We start from the raw sequence: 22,986 nt of genomic DNA, 5'->3' as shown, positions 1-22,986 counted from the left end.
CTCTTGACAAGCAACGCTGGTCTGGTCTTGACCAGCATAGTTGGAATTCTGGGAGTTCATGGACGTAGTCTGAACCTTATCAGGCGGTGACCAGCACCCTGGTGGCATAAACTTCCCCCCTGAGGCCTGTTATGCTGGTCTCAGCACCATCCCAGGTCTGCATCTGCTCCTCTCTCGGCAACGCTGCCCGCGGTTTGGTGTGCAAGGCTTTTATATCTCGGAACTCTGTCACCTGACCAGGTCAAGTACACAACGCTGCTCCCCCTGCAAATCTTCTGATACAAACTGGTTCCACCTGATTGCGCCCGGCCAGGAGAGGGCAGTCTTCCATCACTATAGTCACATTCCGCAAGGGCTCTTCAGGGGTATCACTGCTTCCTCTTACACCTGCACAATTGCAGATAGATATTTTGTTCTCTGAAAAGCTCTGGTGTTTCAGAAGAAAAAAAAAAAGTTTAAAGATCCAGCTGAGGATCATAGTGAGAGTAGACTAGTCAATCACCGCCCCGTGCCAGCTTCTCCCAGCTGTGCTCCAGGTGACTTGATAGGTCTCTCCCACAGGCCTGTCATTCACCTAGAGCAGTGCGGTAAGAAGCCGGCCGGGGCAGTACCGAACTAGTCTCATCTCTCCCAATAGTCAGCCAAATCTTTAATCTAGGTTTTCTCAAACAAAAAAAAAATCGTTTCCTTATTATTGGGGGACAATCATCTACACAGTCATACCAATACTTCCATAAGTAAAAATGCACGGACAGGCTCTCATTAAATCAGCAATATTCTATTTTATAGTCCACCATAATTTTGGTGCCACGTGACATCCCCCATAAACATGATACTTGGATTAGGTGCACTTTTATGTCAATAGGGAGAAGAATAGGGGAGAAGACATCCCCGGCCGTGCTTTAGAAGGAAAAAAAGCCAAATAAGCAGATCTCGATGTAATTTATCATACTTGCATGGCATAGATGGAGACCCTTACCCCTCCGAAAATAGACATTTGAAGCTTGAGGTACAAATCCTAACCACAGACACAAAGGATGTATTATAATAAGGTAATAGTAAATCCCATAAATTCGCATATATAGTTAGCACTGTTGCTTTGCAGCACTGGGGTCCTGAGGCGAAATCCCACCAAGGACAACATCTGCAAGGAGTATGTATGTTCTCCCCGTGTTTGGGTGAGTTTCCTCCAGGTTCTCCGGTTTCCTCCCACACTCCAAAGACATACTGATAGGGAATGTAGATAGTGGGGACAGTGATAATGTCTGTAAAGCGCTGTGGAATTAATTGCCCTATATAAGTGAGTAAAATAAATAAATAAAATAAATATACAGCTCTGGCAAAAATTACGTGACCACCACATCAAAACCCTGTCATGGGCTGCCCAATCTCCAGAGCCATTGAAAACCTCTGGAATGTAATCAAGAGGATGATGGATAGTCACAAGCCATCAAACAAAGAAGAACTGCTTACATTTTTGGGCCAGAAGCAGTGTGAAAGACTGGTGGAAAGCATGCCAAGACAGATGAAAGCTGTGATTAAAAATCATGGTTATTCCACAAAATATTGATTTCTGAACTCTTCCTGAGTTAAAACGTTAGTATTGTTGTTTCTAAATGATTATGAACTTGTGTTCTTTGCATTATTTGAGGTCTGAAAGAACTGGGTTTTTTTCATTTTGACCATTTTTCTTTGTCAGAAAAAAAATACAAAATTTACTGCTTGGAACTTCGGAGACATGTTGTCAGAAGTTTATAGAATAAAAGAACAATTTACATTTTATTCAAAAATATACCTATAAAGAGAAAAATCAGACAAACTGAACATTTTGCAGTGGTCTCTTAATTTTTGCCAGAGCTGTATATATACACTGCTAAAAAGAAAAAAAAAATGGGAACACTTAAACAACACAATGTAACTCCAAGTCAATCACACTTCTGTGAAATCAGCCTGTCCAGTTATGAAGCAACATCAGTTGTGAATTAATATCTCCTGCTTTTGTGCAAATGGAACAGAAAACAGGTAGAAATGATAGGCAATTAGGAAGACAACCTGCAGGGTGCATCCACAGATCATTTCGGTTCTCATCCTTTTTAGCCCTTTTGGTCACTTTTGCATTTTGTCATTGCTCTCATCCCTAGAGGTACTGTGCAGTAGCATGAGGCGGTGTCTACAGTACAATCCACAGAAGTTGCTCAGGTAGAGCAGCTCATCCAGGATGCCACATCAATCCGAGCTGTGGCAAGAAGGGTGTGTCTGTCAGCACAGTGTCCATAGCATGGAGCAGAAAACTGGAGACAGGCCAGTACACCAGGAGATGTGGAGGGGGCTGTAGGAGGGCAACAACCCAGCAGCAGGACCGCTACCTCCTCCTTTCTGCAAAGAAGAACAGTAGGAGCAGTGCCAGAGCCCTGCAAAATTACCTTCAGCAGGCCACTAACACCCATGTGTTTGCTCAAACTGGCAGACAGACTCCATGAGGGTGGTATGAGGGTCAGACTTTCACAAGTGGGTGTTGCGCTTATAGCCCAACACTGTGCAGGGCAACACAAAGATTGGCAGATTCAACACTGGCACCCTTTGGTCTTCACAGATGAGAGCAGGTTCACATTGAGCACATGTAACAGAGTCTGGAGATGCTGTGGAGAATGTTCTGCTACTAGCAACATCCTCCTGCATGATAGTGGGTCAGTAATGGTGTGGGGAGACATTTCTTTGGAAGGCTGCACAGCCCTCCATGTGCTCGTCAGAGGTAGCCTGACTGCCATTAGGTACCGGGATGAGATCCTCAGACCTATTGTGAGACCATATGCAGGTGCAGTGGGCCCTGGGTTCCTTCTGGTGCATGACAATGAGGCTTCATGTGGCTGCAGTGTGTCAGCAGTTTCTGCATGATGAGGGCATTGATGCTATGGACTAGCCCGCCCATTCCCCAAACCTGAATCCAGTCGAGCACATCTGGTACATCATGTCTCGTTTCATCCACCAGTGCCACGTTGCACCACATATTGTCCAGGAGTTGACTGATGCTTTAATCCAGGTCTGGGATTAGATCCCTCAGGACAACATCTGTTGCCTCATCAGGAGCATGCCCAAGCGTTGTAGGGAGGTCATACAGGCATGTGGAGGCCACACACACTACTTAGCATCATTTCCTTGTCTTGAGGCATTTCCACTGAAGTTGGATCAGCCTGTAATTTGATTTATTTTCTACTTTGATTTTGAATATCATTCCAAATCCAGACCTCCATGGGATATTAATTTTGATTTACATTGATCATTTTTATGTTTTATTATTCTTAACGCATTCCACTATATAATGAATAAAGAATTGCAACCAGAATATTTCATTCAGTGATATCTAGGATACCGTATTTTAGTGTTCCTTTTAATTTTTTGAGCAGTGTATATTCCAGAGTGTAGTTTGTCAGTGGAAACTGGGCACCTGTTCTGAGAAGTAGTCAAAATGCAGATTATACAAGAGAGCACTGCTCTCTGATGTTTTTGTCCATCTGGTAGAGAATGATTAATCTGCAAGGTAAACATCTAACATTCCTTTCTGTGGTGGCAGAGAGATCAAATGCAGCAGATTATTATCCAGAACGAAGCACAATTCTAGGACTGCTGGAGCGTGAATGGTATCCAGCTGCCTATGAGAACAACAAGACCGGCCCATGGAGCAATATTAACAAAATAACAAACCATGCACTAAATCTGCACATTAAAGGGGTATTCCAATATATTACATTTATGGCATATTAACAGCATATGCCCGAAAGGTTTATTAGATGTAGATCCTAGTGATGGAATGGCGCATAGCCTGTATTAGAGAGGAGGTCGGGATTCTGACCACTGACGGAAGAGAGAAACGGCCACAGCTTCAAGATAGATCCAAGTCCTATCGGTGGAACAGGCATCTACTATAGATTTGTGATGTCCTGTGGATATGCTATAGGTGTAAGAGACAGGAATGCCCTTCTAACCAACAGAAACATTAAAAGAGAAGCTGTCATGTCAAAAAATGCTATTAACGGCCACACCAAAAGCCTGGCTACTAGGAGGAAACAAACTATTCCTCCAGGCATTCTCCGGCTTTCAGTCATAGAGGCGAGACTTCAGTCACTGGTCAGTACATAGTGAGCAGCAGCTGTAACCGCGCCCCGACAATGACTGATAGCCGGCTCTACATGGCATCAGTGCTGAGCCAGCTGTCAGTCAGGGCCGGGGCGTAGTTAAAGCTCTCTAGTGAGCGGTGACTGAAGCTGCACTGTCCACGCCTCTGACTAAAAGCCATAGGCTACCGAGAGCAATAGAGTTCATTGCCTCCGGGCAGCTGTGCCTTCAGTGCGGTGGCCGCACGGTTCTTGAACACTATTAAATTGCAAATTACCCCCATATCTGCAGGTTAATAGCATTTTGGGACATGACAGGTTCCCTTTCAAGCTGATTTAATTAAGTTTGTTTGGGCCAAATGCCATATTTATAAAGTCCCTATGTTCTTTTTCCAAATACATACGTGTTGGAGATTTAAAGGGGGTTTCCAAGTCATGCTGAAAGTGACTTATTCCTCGGTAGACATTTTCAATCTGGTATTGCCAACACCCTTGTTGGGTACAGAGCACTAGTGTCACTTTGGTAGAGTGAAGACCATTTATAAGTACAGCATTGGGGGGATTTGGAGATCTCGTTTAGGTCCCTCATCTATTACTTTGGGCAGAGAAAAGCTATAAAGAGCTACACTCATTCAGGAGGACCCAATATGTCTGTGTGATACATAGACAATATATTGATTACTGTGTAATGCCTAGTTTACCCTGTGGTGGCGCTGCAGAAAAACCAAACACTTGGACTAGGTGGCCCCTCTGATTCCAGCTGCGAGCGGAATGTCTCTGCATTGGGTACTCTCATATGTTCTCCATCAGAAAAATGTATATAAAAGAGACTTTTTGAAATGGACATGAAATTATATAAATTCTGTAAATATCCGTTTTTTACATTATTTAAAAAAAAAAAAAAAACCTTAAGGAATGAATTTAGAAATGTTCATATCCGTAAATGGAGCAATTGTGATCACGAGATTATGGAAGCAGAAACCAAATAGTCCTTACTGTCATCAGTCCTTGGTTGTTGCGGGAACATATAGTTAGTTAAGACCGTTTTCTGGGTTTCCGGGTCCGTCTCTTTCTGAAGTGGGATGAGGGGCTTGGACTGAAAAACAACCAACCTTTGTCAATACTTTCCCTCATAATAATGTGCAATCACTACAGTAGTAACTGTGGCAGCCGTCGATTTATTAAATTAATTAAATCATGAATGTGAAAATCACCCACATCTGACTTTAGAATATTCAGTAAAATATTTTGGAGATGTAGATGATTTTTCTTATAGGGTTCCTGCTCATAACTGAAATTGTGACGTGTATTCAGCCACTTTCTCAATACTTTGTAGGACCACCTTTCCCTGCAATTACTTTGGTAAGTGCTTTGGGATGGTGGATGCTTTGGGGATGCTTTTCTTCAGCAGGGGCAGGGAAGTTGGTCAGATTTGATGGGAAGATGGATGGAACTAAACACTGGGCAATCCCGGAAGGAAAATGTTTTAAAGGCTGCAAAAGACTTGAGACAAGGGCATAGGTTCACCTTCCAGCAGGACAATGACCCTAAACATACTGCCAGAGCTACAATGGATGGTTTAGATCAAAGCATATTCATGTGTGTGAACGGCCAAGTCACAGTCCAGACTGAAATCCCATTGAGAATATGTGGCAAGACTTATAAATTGCTGTTCACAGATGTCTCCATCCAGTCTCAATGAGCTAAAAGCAGTTTGCAAAGAAGAATGGGCACAAATGTAAGCCTCTAGATGTATAAAGTTGGTAAAGAAAGGGCCAAACAATCTTGCAGTAATTATGTCTATACATCATGATCTGGCAGACCCATCACGCTGGTTTCACATATCTCTATATCCAAGTCTAAAGCCACATAAACAGGGTAAAGTCGGCTCAAGACGCCGATATCGATGGGTTTGGCTGACAGCCTAATGTGTATGGTGGCGCCAGCGACAGATGCTTGAGAGTTGGCAATCGGACAAATCCAATTTCGTACTGCATTGTTCTCCCTGAAATAAGTGGTCAGCCAGTGGCTTACTCTTAGGGGACTCAGTAGTGTCAGGCCGAACGAGCGCTCCTGTGTATGTGGGAGTCAGCTGAGATGGAGGATAGCAGAACAATTGGCCAAAGCGTCGCTGGACCACAAGTCATCTAATGTGCATGGGGGCCTAAGGCCAGGGTCACACTTGCGAGTTCAATGCAGGAAACTTGTGCGAGTCTCTAGCATCAATTTCTGGCACTGCCGCCGGCACTCGGTACCGGAGTTTGCGGCTGCATGTATTTTTATGCAGCCGCATGCTCCGGTTCGTGCCGGGAATTGATGCGAGTATCTCGCATTGAACTCGCAAGTGTGACCACGGCCTATCCCTGTAAACAGGCCCTAAATGGGTAGGTCTGCAGTGCCCCTCCCTGAGTATTTCTATCCTACTTACAAATTAATTAAATACTAAATAACAATTAATGCCATGAGCACCGGCAGCCCAGCTCCTGTTAACAACACACCCGCTGCTGTCTGCATTAGGTCATTATTCGGAGGGTGTGTAGCTGAATAAATCCCTCATTGTCGTGGTGAAGCGATACCGATACTTTCACATTAATGCACTTAGGTTACAGCAGATGACAGAACAGAATGTATCGGGAACAAACCCGTAATTGTGCTGTGGTGTGCACAGGAGCATATCCTCCTACTGTCACTGCACACAATGCTCTCCACATCATTACTTCCACACGTACACAGCTCTCCTGCTCTCCGAGAGCGCTGTCATTTACATGCGACGCTCTAGATTTCATTAGACATCGGGGACACAGAGAAAGCAGAACGGGAAAAGGTCATTTCTAGGGAACGTGAAACCCCCACCTGATTATCTGACAGCCACATTGCGGTGAGCTGCTGCAGTCTGGTGAAGCTAAAGGGCAAATTCTTCAATCTGTGGATAAAAAAAAAGTTATCAAAAGAGATTCATTATTGTGGTGAGAACTTATAATAATTGTGCTTTGTGGTGAGCAGATTAGGGTTCAAGTAAAGCACCCTAGTGATTACTGCACTTCTGGGACGTGGATGTTATGATGTTAGACAAAACACGACTGTATCAAATAATTAGTCTTACCCTGAACTTGGATATGGAAATTGTCTCCTCAGTAAAGGAATTCTAGTGCTACATAGCAATCCTACAAGTCAATATCGACCCTTTATCGAGCCTTGCAATATGACTTAGGATAAAAGCCAAACCAGAATCTCAATTTGCAGACACTGTGTTTCGGGGTACTGCCCCTCGTCAGTGCAATGTATGAGATCTGATTTGCCTAGGTGGAAGGCTAAGACTGGGGTCTAAGGGGTAAGTTTTCTCCTTGTGAAGAGTGACATGCCAGGTCTGGCACACCAGTATAAGGAGCCTTAAACGCCTTGCATGTTCATGTGGGAAATTACATATGCAAATTGTCTCTTCAAAGAGGAAGAGGACTAAAACTCTAGTGCCACCTATTGGAAGTAGCGATCCTACAAGTCAATATCGACCCTTTAACGAGCCTTGAAATATGACTTCGTATACAAGCCAAATCAGAACCTCAATCTGTAGACACAGTGTTTCAGGATATTTCCCCTCACCAGTGCAAAGTATGAGATGAGATCTAATTTGGCCTGAACTTGGAGAGACGACTGAGACTTAATACATAAATGTGTTGGCGCCATAGCCAATATTGTCATATTAACATTCAGGTCATGCAGTCTAGGACCATATGTTATAGTATGGTGACTACATCAAGGGACTTGGAGCCACTAAGTATTTGGTAATTCCTTTAGTTTACTGAGGGTACATACACTTGTTAGATATGTTTTTCTTATTTTAGAGCATTTATTGTATTATATTTTGATACATTTTTATAAATTCATTTCCCTGAACTCCTAATGACCATATTGATCCAGCCGATTTATGGAAAGCGTAGTATGACTGGCTCCAGGCTCCACAAAAGATGATAACTCTTACCCCCAGCTCATAAAGGCTCATCTATGATGTCCAGAAGGCATACAGACGGGTTGTCTTAAAGGGTTTTTCCAAAATTGTAAGTGATCCCCTATGTATTCTAATCTTCACTCTTTTCTCACATGCTGCACTATGTACAGGATAAAAATCATAAAAGGGTGATTTAAATGGCATTTTCGAAAAATTGCAATTAACCCCCGTCCACTGAATAGGAGAAAAATTGCTGGTCGCTGGAAGCCCGACTGCTGGGACCCTCTGCATGCCCGAGAAAGGGGCTCTGCTGAATCTCATGGTGTATGCAGATGAGGTGCGCATGCTCAGCCTCGGCTACGCTCATTGTCAATACAGCGGCATGCTGTACTCGGACATCCAGAGGCCTCAAAATCAATACATGGAGCAGAGGCCGAGCATGCGCACCACCAGTCCATACAAGATGGGACTCTGCCGAGCCCAATGCTCAACATATCCGGGCACTGATCTTAGATTCGTGGTCAGAGGGGGTCCCAACAATCAGACCACCAGCAATCAGCCAATTACCCTCTATCCCATGGACAGGGAATAAACGGCAACACACATGCTTTGGTTTTCATCCAGTACATGGTGCATCATGTGAAACAGGAATGAGGATGGAGAAGAACTCCTAGTTAAAGGGAATCTGTCAGCAGGTTCTTGCTATGTAAACCGAGAGCAGCTTGATGTAGGGAAAGAGACTCTGATTCCAGGGATGTGTCACTTACTGGGCTGTGTTTTGCTGTTTCAATACAGTATTTTATCAGCAGGAGATTATCACTATAGGACAACTGGACTCATGCCTCCTAGTCCTCTCACTAGTCAATGTATGCTGGAAGCTGTGTTGTGGACGGGTTTATACACTGAGCTCTGTTACAGAAATCTGTGATCTAACATAACTGCTGCACCCAGCAAACTAAGGGATACATCGCAGGAATCACTCACATCATGATGCTCCATTATTACATTGCTAAAACCGGCTAACAGATTTCCTTAAAAGAAAGACGGGAACAGACTGTGGTATAATAAATGTGTAAGGTACCTATCTGCAGTCCTGTAATATGGAAAGCACACGCCGATGTCACAGATTGGGTAGAGTTATCATCATGTAAAGTCCACAGAGGAGTCGAGGGGCTACACAGGCTTCACTCCACGCGTGCACAAAGGGTTTCTAAACCCACAAGTCACTCACAGGCCTTACTCACTTGTTGTCACTCAGGTTAATGACCTTCAGCTTCTCCATGTCTCCCATTTCCCCCGGAAGAAGGCTTGAGCGCCGAAACGCGCGTAGGGGACGGTGGGCTTCACAGGGCTCCAGGCACGTACAGGTGAATATTATTAATGATTTACTCTAAACTCTGACACCCTCGTGGTGTGGGCTCAGAGGTGGTTTACAGCCCCTCTGTTGGTCGTGTGTTTGTTCCAAGGTGTGTGCCTATTTCCTGGGTCTGTTTACTTGTATTATCACCTTACACACTATGGAGTAACTTTACTGTATTTGTACTATGTATACCTGCTAGTGCCTGGTTTCCCTGTGTCATCCCACGTTCTGGCTATTCCCCTGTCACATTCCCTGTAACTTTTATGTGATTTTTTGTAATAAATTCTGTATTTTCTTATTCTTGGTTCTTCTTGGTGCGTTCTTTTAGTTGGAGTACTATTAACTATTGCACTGAACCTTTTTCTGTACTTTGGTTCCACATCTGAACTTTATGTGTGCATGTGGATTTTGGCCTTGGTTGTAGGCAGAGTTATCATCATGTAGAGTTATCATCATGTAAAGTCCACAGAGGAGTCGAGGGGCTATGTAAGCTCCACTCCACGCGTGCACAAAGGGTTTCTAAACCCACAAGTCACTCACAGGCCTTACTCACTTGTTGTCACTCAGGTTAATGACCTTCAGCTTCTGCATGTCTCCCATTTCCTCTGGGAGAGACTCCAATTTATTAGAATGTAGGAATAACACAGTGGCGCTCCTCCAATTTCCAATCTAATAAATTATCAAAAAAATGCATATTAAGTGCGAGCACCTCAAATGTAAGTGTTAAAGGGACTCTCAGCACAAAACGACTGTTCAAACCAAGCACAGGCGCTCGGTGCATCCTTGGCATCGCCAAACAGTTCATCTTCCCATCTAATGGTTTCCTAGCTGGTTCCAGAACTATCAAACCAGGAAGAGGAGGGCCAAGATAGATGTAGGGCGCACATAGAGCATGTGCTTGGTTTGAACAGTCATATTGTACTGATACCTACCACAGTTTTACAATTAGTTTTTAATCTCTGAAGTTCCCTCACATCCTATTGCTAGCGGGGCATGGGTAATGTCCTTTATTGCAGATGATCCGTACTCAAGTTTAAAAGGGATATTATCCTTGAAATAATAGGATCAGGCATATTGAAACCCAACATGCCTGAACCTTCTTCCTCCCAGACATTTTTTTTCAATATTTTTTCAACTTACTGGTTTAGTCTGTAAATCAATTAGCAATCATTAATAATATACAGACGCTCTTGCGGTAGGACTGGGAATCCCACTACACAAAACTTGATTAATCTGTGAAAGTGGAAGGTTCTGCGAGCTGAAAACCCTCAGAAAGCGGCTGTTTACTCGCTTACAGTCCTAGCGAAAAGGATTCTAAAGCAATTCACACATGGCATGATGAATAAAACAGTCATTGCACCTCTGGGGGAAGCTGCGTTAAGAAGTTATGATCAGCGGCAAACGTCCGGATCTGAGAAAATTGCCCGATAGAGGAAGGTAAAGCTTCAATCTCATTGAAACTGCAATCCAGCTCTTCAAGGGAAACCAGCCTGGAGGGAGAAGATGTCACCATTTATGTAATGAAGCACACAAGTTTTAAAAAGCTTAAATCCAGACTTTACAGAACTGTACAATTAGATATTTTGCAGTGTTAGAAGACCAGACGCCCACTGATAAAAATCAGGAGAATCATCTGGGCACCATAGAATCATTATGATTATGGGTTTGTTTGTTTTTTTGTAATAGAATATTATTTATTAGAATTACAGAAACTCTGAACAGTCCCCATCAATGGCCCCAGGAGGCTTAAAGGGAAACTATCAGCAGGTTTTTGCTATGTAATATGAAAGCAACATAATGTAGGGGCAGAGACCCTAATTACAGCGATGTGTCACTTACTAGGCTGTGTTTTCCAGATTTAAAAAAAAAAGTCAGTGATTTATCAGCAGGAGATGACTACAGGACAACAGTGATTCTATCATAACTGTTGCACCCGATAATGTAAGTGATACATTGCTGGAATCAGGGTCTCTGTCCCTACATGAGCCAAAACCTGCCACCAGATTTCCTTTAAGAGGTATATTTTTTTTTTACCAAAGCTTTTGGAACAGAGCACCTATTCCGCTCTCATTGCTGTTTATCCAGTCTTGTGACATAAACAATGGCATGTGACCGCTGCTGCCAATCAGTTGTATTCACATTTTTGCTACACTTTTCTTTCTCATAAAACTGTGCACTCTGTAGTCATTGAGCGGCTGCAGCGGTCACCTATCATTATTTATGTCACAAGGCCAGCAGGGGGTACAGCAATGGAAGTGGAGCATGGGCGCTGGTACAGAAGGTAAGTATTGATTGGGGCTATTGATAGGGTGTTATCCATTAGTAGACAATCCCTTTAAGATCCATTTTCATTGGCTGGTTATTAGCTGGTGTAAACATGCCAACGATCAGCCAATCAATGAACAAACCACCCATTCTTCAGCTGATTGGATCATTTATGCCGGCAGAAAACTCGCCATTATCGGCAGCTCATATACCCGGTGTAAACAATAAAAAATCTACATATTGTATGGGGACAGAACAATTTGGCCTGTTCCCATACAGTTTGTATTGGTCTGTATGAACGAGCACCAACCGGCTGTATACAGGGGATCAATGCTGGTTTATAGACAGAAATGATCCCGCGCAGAAATAAAGAGGGAGAAACCGACCCGACCAATCTGCGAGCTCCAGAGATAAATTAATGAACTGCAGAATTGGTCAAGTAAGCGGCGATCTCGTCTTAAAATCGGGCATTACACAAGACGTCGAGGCGAAACGTACCCCCCAATGGTGTCTGGTAAGTACATCAGCTGGTTCTCATCTATCTTCAGAGTTGTCGTTTTCTTCAGCGCACCTGGAATGAAAAAGGCCGACAGATCCCTGTAAACCAAACTCCTCGGAATTGGGTCATTTTTGTGGGTTTTAAATTGTATAAATTTTGTACATTTTTTTTTTTTTAAATAAACTAAGTCTAATTTCGATCAGCATTGCTTGAAATGACGCAATGGATTTTGAGCTCTTTATAAGGTCTCGAACCAATGTTATTCTATGGGGCAGTCCGATTTTTTTCTCCGGACCGAATCGCTTCATTGCCCAAATTTGATCCGATTATCAAATCGCACTTGGACATGCAAGTCAATGAATCCATGCAAATCACCGGTCTGCACTCAGATGACATTAATGATACAGCACTCTGCAGCACACAAAAATAACAAGAGGCGTATGTACCGAGGTCTGAAAAACAAGTCAGGCAATATATTGTGCTTTTTTTTTATTTTTTTTTTGGGGGGGGGATCAATTACACAAGGATTGAGGCAGCTACACATTTTTTATCTGTTTCAGTCAATTTAAAAAATTAGATTAAATAAAAAAAAAAAAAATTCTGGACCGGACTCTAGCCCCAGTTCATTATTGCCTTTGACCCTGTTTTTTTTTTTTGTTTAGTTTTAAGTAATTTGCACCTTTTTCTGAAATCTAATTTATATGTGCTTGTAATTTTTTTTTTCTGCTTTATGGCCGGAGTTTAGTAATTCTAGATGTTTTTGGTTGATTCTTAAGGTGCGGAAACTTTGACGCAACTTCATTCCATTAACCCCCCCTCCACTTAAGATATTTTCTGGTGTGATTTTATATACGTCAAGAACAAAAAAAAAAACTAAACTATTTTTGCTCAAAAATGGTTGACGGTAGGGAAAAAAAAGTCAAGTGTTTGGCCAGTGTGGCAGATTTTACTATCAGAGTTTCATCAAACAATTTATCAAGCTTCTGATAAAAAAAAAAATGCTCAAAAATCGGATGAGATCCAAATGCTGTCCAATTAATTCATAGACCCATTGGAGAGTATGATCCTCGACTCCAACATCAGACAGGTCTTCATGTTTTGGTGCAAAACACTCAAATACACTGAATATGGATCCTGATTCGCTTTTTGCTTTTTTTGGGTAATTAGCAGTCCTTTTTCGTATTGTTTTACTAGTTGCTGTCTTTTGGCACCATATTCATCAAAACGGTGTACGTGATTCATAAATTTGGCGCAACGTTAAAAATGGGCTTTCTCCCTGGCTTTTTTTGTGACTTTTAGCATTAAAAAAAAAGTTTAAAAAAATCACACGATAGTGCCAAAACTCACAACATTTTCGTACTCAAAAATACACTAGATGGGACTGGAGTGGATCTATGAGAAATTCTGCAACTTTTTAATAAGTCGCCTATTGATGAAGCAAAAGGAAAATATCTGATATTGCCAGACTCCATCCACAACGTGGAAAAACAAAACAAAACAGGTGAGCACAAGTAACATAAAGGTGAAAATAGAATGAATTCGGTGTAAAAAAAAAAAAAAAAAGGTGCAAAACACATAAAACTAACTGCCACAAATTCAATGATGAATTGGGGCCATGGACTGCAATGAGCGCGAAATCTACCCATGAAGCACTAATAGATCTTGTTCTTCCCATCTCCATGATCCCCGCTGTTAGCTATAGAGTTACATTTATGGATGTTCCCAATATCCTTCTGCATGTTGGCTTTAGCACTGGTCAACCCCAAAAAACACAAACAAGCGAGCACGTTTGCCACTGATAGGTGCCTGATCACTAAGGGTATGTGCACACGTTGCGGATTCCATTGCAGATTTTTCCGCGTGGATTCTGCGTTATACCTGCGGATTCCCTGCAGGGTTTACTGTGGATTTCGCCTACCTGCATTTTTAGACCTGCGGATTCCTATAAAGGAATAGGTGTAAAACGCTGCGGAATCCGCACAAAGAATTGACATGCTGTGGAAAATAAACCGCAGCGTTTCTGCATGGAATTGTCCGCAGCATGTGCACAGAGGATTTGGTTTTGGTTTTCCATAGGTTTACATGGTACTGTACAACGCATGGAAAACTGGGCCAAATCCGCAACGTGTGCACATACCCTAATAGCACCCTCCGACCTGCGGGATTCTTTACTTTCCAAGCAGTATTGCTGCTGAACAGTCATGTTACATCTCCTTCCGAGATACCAACCAATGGACTCTGGTAACTGTTGTATGGCATTGCTGGACAGCAGCAGGTCTTGTAAAGATTCACACCCAGAAATTCCATCTTCCACCATTTCTATGTTGTTTTTTGACAGATCTAAGTACGTTAGTTGCTTCAGGCTTCCGAGAAACTGTAGCAAGAGAAAGGAAAGTCTATGTGAGACGGCGTATGACCAGTATTCATTAATGGATCACATGCATGTTTATTCTCATGGAAGAAGCTCCACGTTCTTAAGAAAAAAAATGCTGTTCAGTGTACGTGGAAACAAAAGAGGATCTTCAAGAGGTTCTACATTTCTGAAATGCTCGCCTCCTGCATGTTAGTTGGGAGGAATGCCGAGGACAATATCCCGATTGTTTACTCTAAAAACAGAAACTTCGAGGGAGATTTACCACAATCGGCGTTTTATACACCAGACTGATCTGCATGGGAATACAAGGAGCTAAATAAAGTGCATGCCTCTTATTAAATGTGACTCGTCTTGGGCTGTTTTATCTGCTGTAGTTGTAGCAGTTCTCTGAATGCTGAGCTCTGTATAACCCCGCCCACACCACTGATTGGCTGCTTTCAGTGTACATAGGCAGAACGCTGCCAATCAGTGGTGGGGGTGTGGTTGGACTACCAAGTAGTCCTGTACTGATAATCTTCTGCTGATAAAACAGTGATTTTATAAAAACAGCAGCAAGGAGCCCAGTAAGTGACATATCGCTGGAATCGGGATCTCTGCCTCTACATCATGCAGCTCTCAGATTAATAAAAATACGCCAACAGATTGCCTTATAAAACCATTTTTCTTGGACTTTTCAAAAGTGGTGAGAGGTGAAACCAATCACAAAAAGTCACAAATTATGTAGAAGACTGAATATGCACAAAAAATTAAGCAACACAAGACTGGTGCAAACAGACTGAAAATCTCTCCCTATAAGTGTATACATCAGGATTTTGGTCTGCTATATTAGGACTTGTTCACACATTTTTCCACGAGTTTTCAACCTTGAAAAAAATGTAGTGTTTTACAGTCCCAGCAAAGCCAATAAGAAAAATCTGCAGCAAATACTAAACATGTTAACATAACCTTACCCCTGGAATATAGGTGAGTCTATTGCCATCCATCCAGAATTCCTTCAGCCCACTTAATTGTTCAAGTACTTCAGGCTAAAAGAAAAGCAAAATACAAAAATTATGAAATACGAGTTAAATATACATTGTGTACTTCCCCCAGTTGGAGTAGGTTCATATCTGCATAACATTATAAAAAAAAATGGAACCCAACGAACTTCATTATAGTCTATGGGATCTGTTAGTCAACTTCTGCTCCTAGAAACAAGATACTAGAGCAAAGTACTAAGCCTTACCAACTAACTCCCAGATCCATACACATAAAACTGACGTAAAGTCATAATATCAATGTAAAAGTAATGACAAAGACTGCGGGGGACAGATACTTTCCGCATGTCAGGATGTTAGGACACTGTCTTTTTGTGATGTGTTTGGATTTTATTTCACAATCAGAGAGCAGCTTTTCTTTTATGCAGCAATACTGGGCCATTAAAGGGGTTGTTTGGCTTTAGTATACAAGTCTGCAGTCACTTCATGTGACGCACATAGTGTCAGGATTCTCCGGTGCCGGGAACGGTGGGCTTGTGACCGCAAGAATGCGATTTGTATACATGCAGTCACGTGCCGACTAGACGTGCGCAGCCTAGGCCAATGCAAGAGTATCGAGTGAAGCAGGACAAGTCTAGTCGGAATGTGGCCGTAAGCGTGCAAATCACATACTTATGGTCACATCACTGCCCGCATCCGACACAGAAGAATCCTGGCACATAGAGTGACTGCGGACTTGTACTCTATGGTTGGACAACCCCTTTAACAACTGTTTGTTCAGTAGTTTACTATCCCTTTAAGGAAAAAATCCAGATCCAATGAAGCGATCATCTTAAGAGGACTCGAACAGAACATTAATTTTAATGGAAAATTTAATTTAAAACAGAGATCATAAACTAACTAGAAAAAAACTAAATAAAGTAAAAAAAAGAAAAACTATTAAAAAGCTTTCAGCAGAACTGCAGAAAAAAAAGTTTGCCTTTTTAAAATTCTGACCAATAACAGGCGGACCTCAGTACATCATGGATCTACAGTATCTGTTCGGTAACACAAACCATTAACTAAAAAGGGATAAGATGGCGTCATCTGCCACTTGAGACATAAACCAAGGTCACCTTTAATTTATATGCACTGAATTATGGAACGGTACTGGGAGACAAACCAGAAAGAGATGCACGTCCAGTGTCTGTCCTAGTCCGGTCAGATGATGACTGTATTAGGAGCCATTTACTAAATAATGTCAGAAGACGCAGGGAGTTTCTACAACACTTACCACTTCTGTGAATTCATTACTTCCGAGATCCAGTCTCTCAAGCTGTGTAAGTCTATTCATAGTTCTGAAAGAGGAAGGCGTCAGAAATTATATACTTGTAGGTAAAATAGTACACATAAGGGGTTGACCTTTTTTTTTTTTACTTAAATGCATGTACTTGGGGCTAAATATTGTTTTTTGCAATTGGTTTAATTAAAAATGATGGACCGTTTGCTTTACACATTCAAATTACATGTGGTCAGAAATCAAGAGAGGAGCTCAGAAAAAGAAAGATAAGAGAGTTACAAACTCATTCTCTTTGAATGAGCTGGCTGAAAAACTATGAGCTAAACTCATTCTTCAGCCAGCAATAGACAGTGCACGTCAGAGGCTATAGAATATAAATGGTGCAAAAGTTTTAATGAAACCCAGTAAAAAAAAAAACATTTCTTCAAAAGATGAACAACTGCTTAGTCTAAGAGCCACAAGAACTTGTGATAGGGTTCTGGAGTATATTTTATGGACTTGGCCATAAAATAGAAATAAAATAAGTTGGCCATTACATTGCAAATTGTTGCTAAACCATGTAAAAAAAAGTGTAAAAATTATTATTTTTTTTACTATGGGGCTAAGAACTAACAGGCAGGTAGTTGCTGTTCTTCCCAGTGTATATCTTTGCCAGCTCAGAACAGTCATGGACCATCTCTGCCGGCGATTCTGCGGTTTCCGCTGATGTCACGTCGACAGAGCAGCCCTCCCTCTTCTGCTCTGTTCTGTTGGTGGGGGATCACTGCCGACGACATACTGATTAACAGTTGCCTACCTACAGGAAAGCTGGCTGTCAATCAGCATGACATCAGCAGTCATGCCCCATCGACAGAGCAGCCCGGAAGAAGAAGAGCTGCTCTGCTGACGTGAAGCAGTTGAATCGCCGGCAGGAGCGGTCGACGACTGCTGTGTAGAACAGGCAGGTGGGTGCCTCGGTTAGGAGACCTTATGCAGCGCTTCCTAGAAATTAGGACTAATCATAACATTAGAAGGGAAACTTGAAAAGGGAAATTACTAGGGGACTAGGGTGGAATTCCCTGTTCTTTTTTAAGCTTGCAAAGATTTGCATTATTATGTAAATAAAGCTCATTTCTTGTATGACGGAAAGTTGTGTAACGCTCAAAAATACTTTGTGATTTGTTTTCTCACCACTTTGAATTTATCTTTTTGCTGTCAGTGAAGGGGAACATACTGGATTTGTTAGGGGTTCGGGTTCAGGTGAACGTTCAGGCAGTGTTCTGGTACCCGAACCAAACTTTCTAAACAGTATGGGTGTGGTATCAGACCCAAACTTCCACCGGTCCGCCCATCCCTAGTCTCTACATCTGGCCCAAACTTGACACACCGGAAATTATAGGAAATGCTCGCTCAGCCAATCACTGGCTGCAACGATGACCCTCCTCAGCCAGTGATTGGCTGAGCTGCATCTTCTGCGTTTCAACACAGGACCGGTAAGTAGAGAAAAAGAAAAGAATCAAAGCAGGGATTCTTTTAAAACATGACTTTGCCAGTGAGTTGTCCGTGCGCTATCAGACTAGAACTCGGTGAGCACACATCCGATGCTCGTCTACATGAGCCCTAATAGATGATGATCCGTAATGAAAGACCACCTCTAACAACTCAGAATTATTCATAGTTACATAGTTACATAGTTATTAAGGTTGAAGGAAGACTTTAAGTCCATCTAGTTCAACCCATAGCCTAGCATGCCCTAACATGTTGATCCAGGGGAAGGCAAAAAAACCCCATGTGGTAAGAGTAAGCTCCATCATGGGGAAAAAAATTCCTTCCCGACCCCACATACGGCAATCAGACTAGTTCCCTGGATCAACGCCTTATCAAGGAATCTAATATATATACCCTGTAATATTATACTTTTCCAGAAAGGTATCCAGTCCCCTCTTAAATTGAAGCAATGAGTCACTCATTACAACATCATACGGCAGAGAGTTCCATAGTCTCACTGCTCTTACAGTAAAGAATCCACGTCTGTTATTATGCTTAAACCTTTTTTCCTCCAGACGTAGAGGATGCCCCCTTGTCCCTGTCATTCCACATACTTTTTTTTTTTTTCTATAAACCAGACTCCTACAGAGTGATTCTTTCACTACTTTACCCAGAAAATTGATGTAAATTTTAAAAGACGGTCGACCGTACTGATATTTGGACTGGACAAGCTTTGGTTCATGAGAAGTGGCAGTGCAATGAAGCTCAACGACAAGAAATATCCTCGAACCAAGTGGTCTCGCCGACTTGTCGCCCCGCCGGTCGTCTCCACTAAGAGATGGACTTTCTGTACGTCGGTGGTTTATGTGTGGTGCTTGCATTTCACTCCTGCTGAATTCCTTCTTCATTTGGTAACACTGTACAGATACAATTTGGAGGAGCGGCTGTCATTGTGAAAACTTATTGGAAAACTGAATCCTTTAAAGAAGTGCCAAAGTGAGTTTCCAAAGAAGTTTGGAGGTCGGAAACCTCCATCCAAACCGTGTACTGAAGCCACTTTTGATGGCAGAGTAACTGCAAAGATCGCCCGATTTAACACCGCTGGATTTTTTCATGAGTAATCTCCAGGGGAGCGTGGCCACGAAGATCGCCCGATTTAACAGCACCAAATTTTTCCCCTTTTTAGGCCATTTGAAAGGTCGGGTGTAAAGTAATAAGCCACAAACATTACAGGTGCCCCGAGAGAACATACAGCGAGAAATTCAGGCTATGACCACAGAGGTCCCGAAGAAAAAATTCAACAATATGGAGCGGCGCGTGTAGGCGTCCTTGAATGAGGATGAGGACGGTGAACATTTTCATCACCTGCATTAAAACATCAATTTCTCACAAACCAAGGTATGTACAGGCCACATTTCAGTATGATTGTAACTTCTAAAAGTGATGATCTGTCATTTTTCCGGTAGTGAGTGAATCAACCTGTATAAAACGTATTTATTTATTTTACTCACTTATATAGCGCCATTAATTCCACAACACTTTACAGACATCATAACTGTCCCCATTGGGGCTCACAATCTACATTCCCTATCAGTAAGTTTTTGTAATGTGGGAGGAAACCGGAGAACCCGAAGGAAACCCACACAAACACGGGGAGAACACACAAACTCCTTGCAGATGTTGTCCTTGGTGGGATTTGATCCAAGCACCCCAGCACTGTAAGGCTGTAGTGCTAACCACTGAGCCACCTTGCTGCCCAGTAGCCCATTAGCATCATCAGTTCCCGAATACATCGAGCATCTATCTAGATCCTTCTCTCTTTTGAAGCTGCGCTTGTGGCACAGAGGAATATGGTTTTCTCATTGTCCTCCTACTTCCAAAAAAAGCATTCAGTTTTATTTTTTTTCAGGTATACACATAAATATATAAATACTCAGCTTGTAAATCCTGACCATGACCTAGAAGACAGGACATGGCCCACAAACTACAGATCAGATTTACCGCAGCAGGAATTACTGCTGACGAGTCCTCAGCTCTTTGTATGCTTTTCTTTCTGATCAGCAGCTGAATCTTTTCTTCTGTAAATCATCATGAACAGACGCAGGATTGTTGTCCGGCTGCGCCTCCAATAATAAGCACTGACGAGCGCAGAAAGAACAGAACAGGAAAACATGCAAAGATCCAAGTGCGTGATTTTGTGGAATGCAAGTTCAACAAACATCCTTGTCCCAGCGCTGGCAATATAATCAAGGGTGTGCCCTAATGAGCCGCGACTAGTGCGGCCAAGGAGACATGCTGCTGCGACCTGCCACTGCAAGACGCTCTAACACTAGTATATATATATATATATATATATATATATATATATATATATATATATATATATATATATATATATATATATATATGTGTGTGTATTTATACATACACACCAAGGCACTGTATAATACTCCACTGAATGGCATGTCGGCAGAGAATGTGGATTCTGTATCCTATGTGTCTGTATCAGTCTGATATATGTTGTTACCTATTATTGCTTCATGCAAAAGCCAAACTTTGCTACCAGGTAACCCATTGTATTATGGTGACACAGCTAAAAAAGATATGGGCATGGGAAAAACAGCTCTGTCTCCATGGATACATCTACCAAACACTGGCATGTAGCCCTAGACTAAAGTTGATTTTAATTTGCCACCCATTTTGTGAGAATTGCTTTTTTTTTTCTTTTTTTTTCAGGCATGTTTTGTAAAACAAATTCTTCAATAAATAAGAAAAAAAAAATGTGTGTGTGTGTGTGTATAGGCACAGGGTCAAAATTTGTGAAGCTATTCCCCATGAATAAAAAAAAAAAACAACCCTTGGGAAATTTCACCCACTGAACCTTCTGTCAGTAAAATGAACCCTCCTAAGCCATCTATATGGGCATGCAGGTGATAGAAAGTTGAATAAAATGATACCTTGATATCTGTGATCAGATGTCTTGTTCCAGAGAAATCCATGTTTTTTTTAATATGTAAATGAGCTGTTAAGATCTATGGGCCGGACATAGATCTTCATGGGAATCTGCCTCCAGAGATTATTCTAAATGAAAGGAGACATTACCAGTGTAGTGATTGACAGTTTAATCTCCTGAGCTACATGTCTCACACGGGTAATGTCCATTGTACTCTATAATAAGCCCTGGAGGCAAATTCTCAGACAGATCTATGTCCAGCCCAAAGATCATTTACATATTAAGAAAAATGTGGATTTCTCTGGAATAAGACATCAGATACCAGATATCACGGTATCATTTTATTTAACTTTTTTTGACCTGCATGCCCATATAGACAGCTTAGGAGGGGTGATCCTGCTGACAGATTCCCTTTAATAATAAACCTGACAGCAGTGAGCTCCCCCTAGGAGTGAGACAGCTGCCAGGATTTTAGCATTTATTTCTATGACTTGGAGAAAAGAGACATGGGAATCGGAGATCTAGATCTGAAAGAAGTGTTAGTAACCAAACAGACATAGATCACAAAAAAAAACAACATATGCACTGCCTATTCTAAAATAAAAAAAAAAAAAATTGGTGCATTTAATTTTACACGTGTTAAAAGATTATTCACAACATCAGTAAGAATTATAATTACAACGTGATTGTAAAAATAAAACTACAAGACATTCTCTCCATTCTCAAGAAAGGAGGAGTTTGAATTCTATTGTTTAATGTTCGTTGTCCAGGTTACCGGCCACTGCTGCAGGTTCAGGCCTACAAGCCATTGTGGCATGTGGAGTATCTACAAGCTCAAGCTTGACCAAAAGTTCGCCGGATGACAGGAGCGCACAATACAGGCAGTCTCAGACCCCCTGCAGCCTTCCGATGCTGCAAAGGACATCATGGAGAATGGAATAGTACATAGCTCGAGCCAGAGGCGCAATCATGCCGCTGTTCCAAATTGTCAATATTCAGGAGTACATCACCCCTCGCAAACAGGAAGCCAGGAGACACGGGACTGTCGCGCGCCTGAAGAAACAGCATAACACAACCACTTAAATGAAAAATGGAGTAGAAACACTTACTTTGGTAACATTTTCAACTGGTTCTCCCGAAGTTCCAAAATTTGCAGTTTCGTTAGCCTGTGGAAACAATGTATTTAGATAATGAAATCAGGAGCAGCTCAAAAAGAATGACACAAAATCAACACACAGTAATGTGCTGTGCTTCCTCCAAACAGACGAAATAAGAACACTGCAGCCGATCAGCAGCCGATGAATGGCTGCAGATGACCCTCGCCAGATGTTAGTGTAAGGGAACTGGTGGAGGAAGCAGTGCTGAATCCAAAGGAGCTCCAGAAGATCGAAAAGGAGCATTGTTTACCTCCCTGGGCTCATTAAAAGGTACTGTCCAGTAGTGGACAACCCCTTTAGGAGGTGGGCAGGCTTGCTTGGCCCTTCAACTGGTATAGAGAATGGCTGGAGTACACGTCATGCCCATTATTTATTTCAGACGCTTCACTATTCAGAACAGGAAATTCATTTTTAAAGTGTTGTCTGAAATGTTAAAAAGCTGGGAACAAGCGGGAAATGTGTTGAAACAATAATATTATTCCCCACTCCAATCTTAGCGGTGAGATGCCAAGCATCCAAGCATGGCTGACCGGTCACTGGCTGCAGTGGAATGATGGAAAGGGGTTTAAGTAGGCGAGTAACGGCTACATTATTATT

At 42.1% G+C, this 22,986-nt stretch overlaps 1 protein-coding gene across 9 annotated transcripts in view; it reads right to left on the bottom strand.

Moving 5' to 3' along the window:
• The window catches only part of ERBIN (erbb2 interacting protein), a 222,141-nt gene that overhangs the window by 32,382 nt on the left and 166,773 nt on the right, over positions 1 to 22,986 (bottom strand). For all 9 annotated transcript variants that reach the window (XM_077286396.1, XM_077286353.1, XM_077286379.1 and 6 more), the window contains 9 exons: positions 22,342 to 22,398; positions 16,807 to 16,870; positions 15,507 to 15,581; positions 14,412 to 14,556; positions 12,182 to 12,254; positions 10,779 to 10,908; positions 9,972 to 10,087; positions 6,966 to 7,035; positions 5,109 to 5,208 (listed from right to left, as the gene is read on the bottom strand). In XM_077286396.1, coding sequence (XP_077142511.1) covers positions 5,109 to 5,208; positions 6,966 to 7,035; positions 9,972 to 10,087; positions 10,779 to 10,908; positions 12,182 to 12,254; positions 14,412 to 14,556; positions 15,507 to 15,581; positions 16,807 to 16,870; positions 22,342 to 22,398 — 830 coding nt within the window. The remainder of the gene's footprint in view (positions 1 to 5,108; positions 5,209 to 6,965; positions 7,036 to 9,971; positions 10,088 to 10,778; positions 10,909 to 12,181; positions 12,255 to 14,411; positions 14,557 to 15,506; positions 15,582 to 16,806; positions 16,871 to 22,341; positions 22,399 to 22,986) is intronic.

Source organism: Ranitomeya variabilis, chromosome 1 (genome assembly GCF_051348905.1).
Source record: "Ranitomeya variabilis isolate aRanVar5 chromosome 1, aRanVar5.hap1, whole genome shotgun sequence".
Lineage (NCBI taxonomy): Eukaryota > Metazoa > Chordata > Amphibia > Anura > Dendrobatidae > Ranitomeya > Ranitomeya variabilis.
Note: the sequence above shows the minus strand (reverse complement) of the source record. Positions and strands in the feature narration are given on the sequence as shown.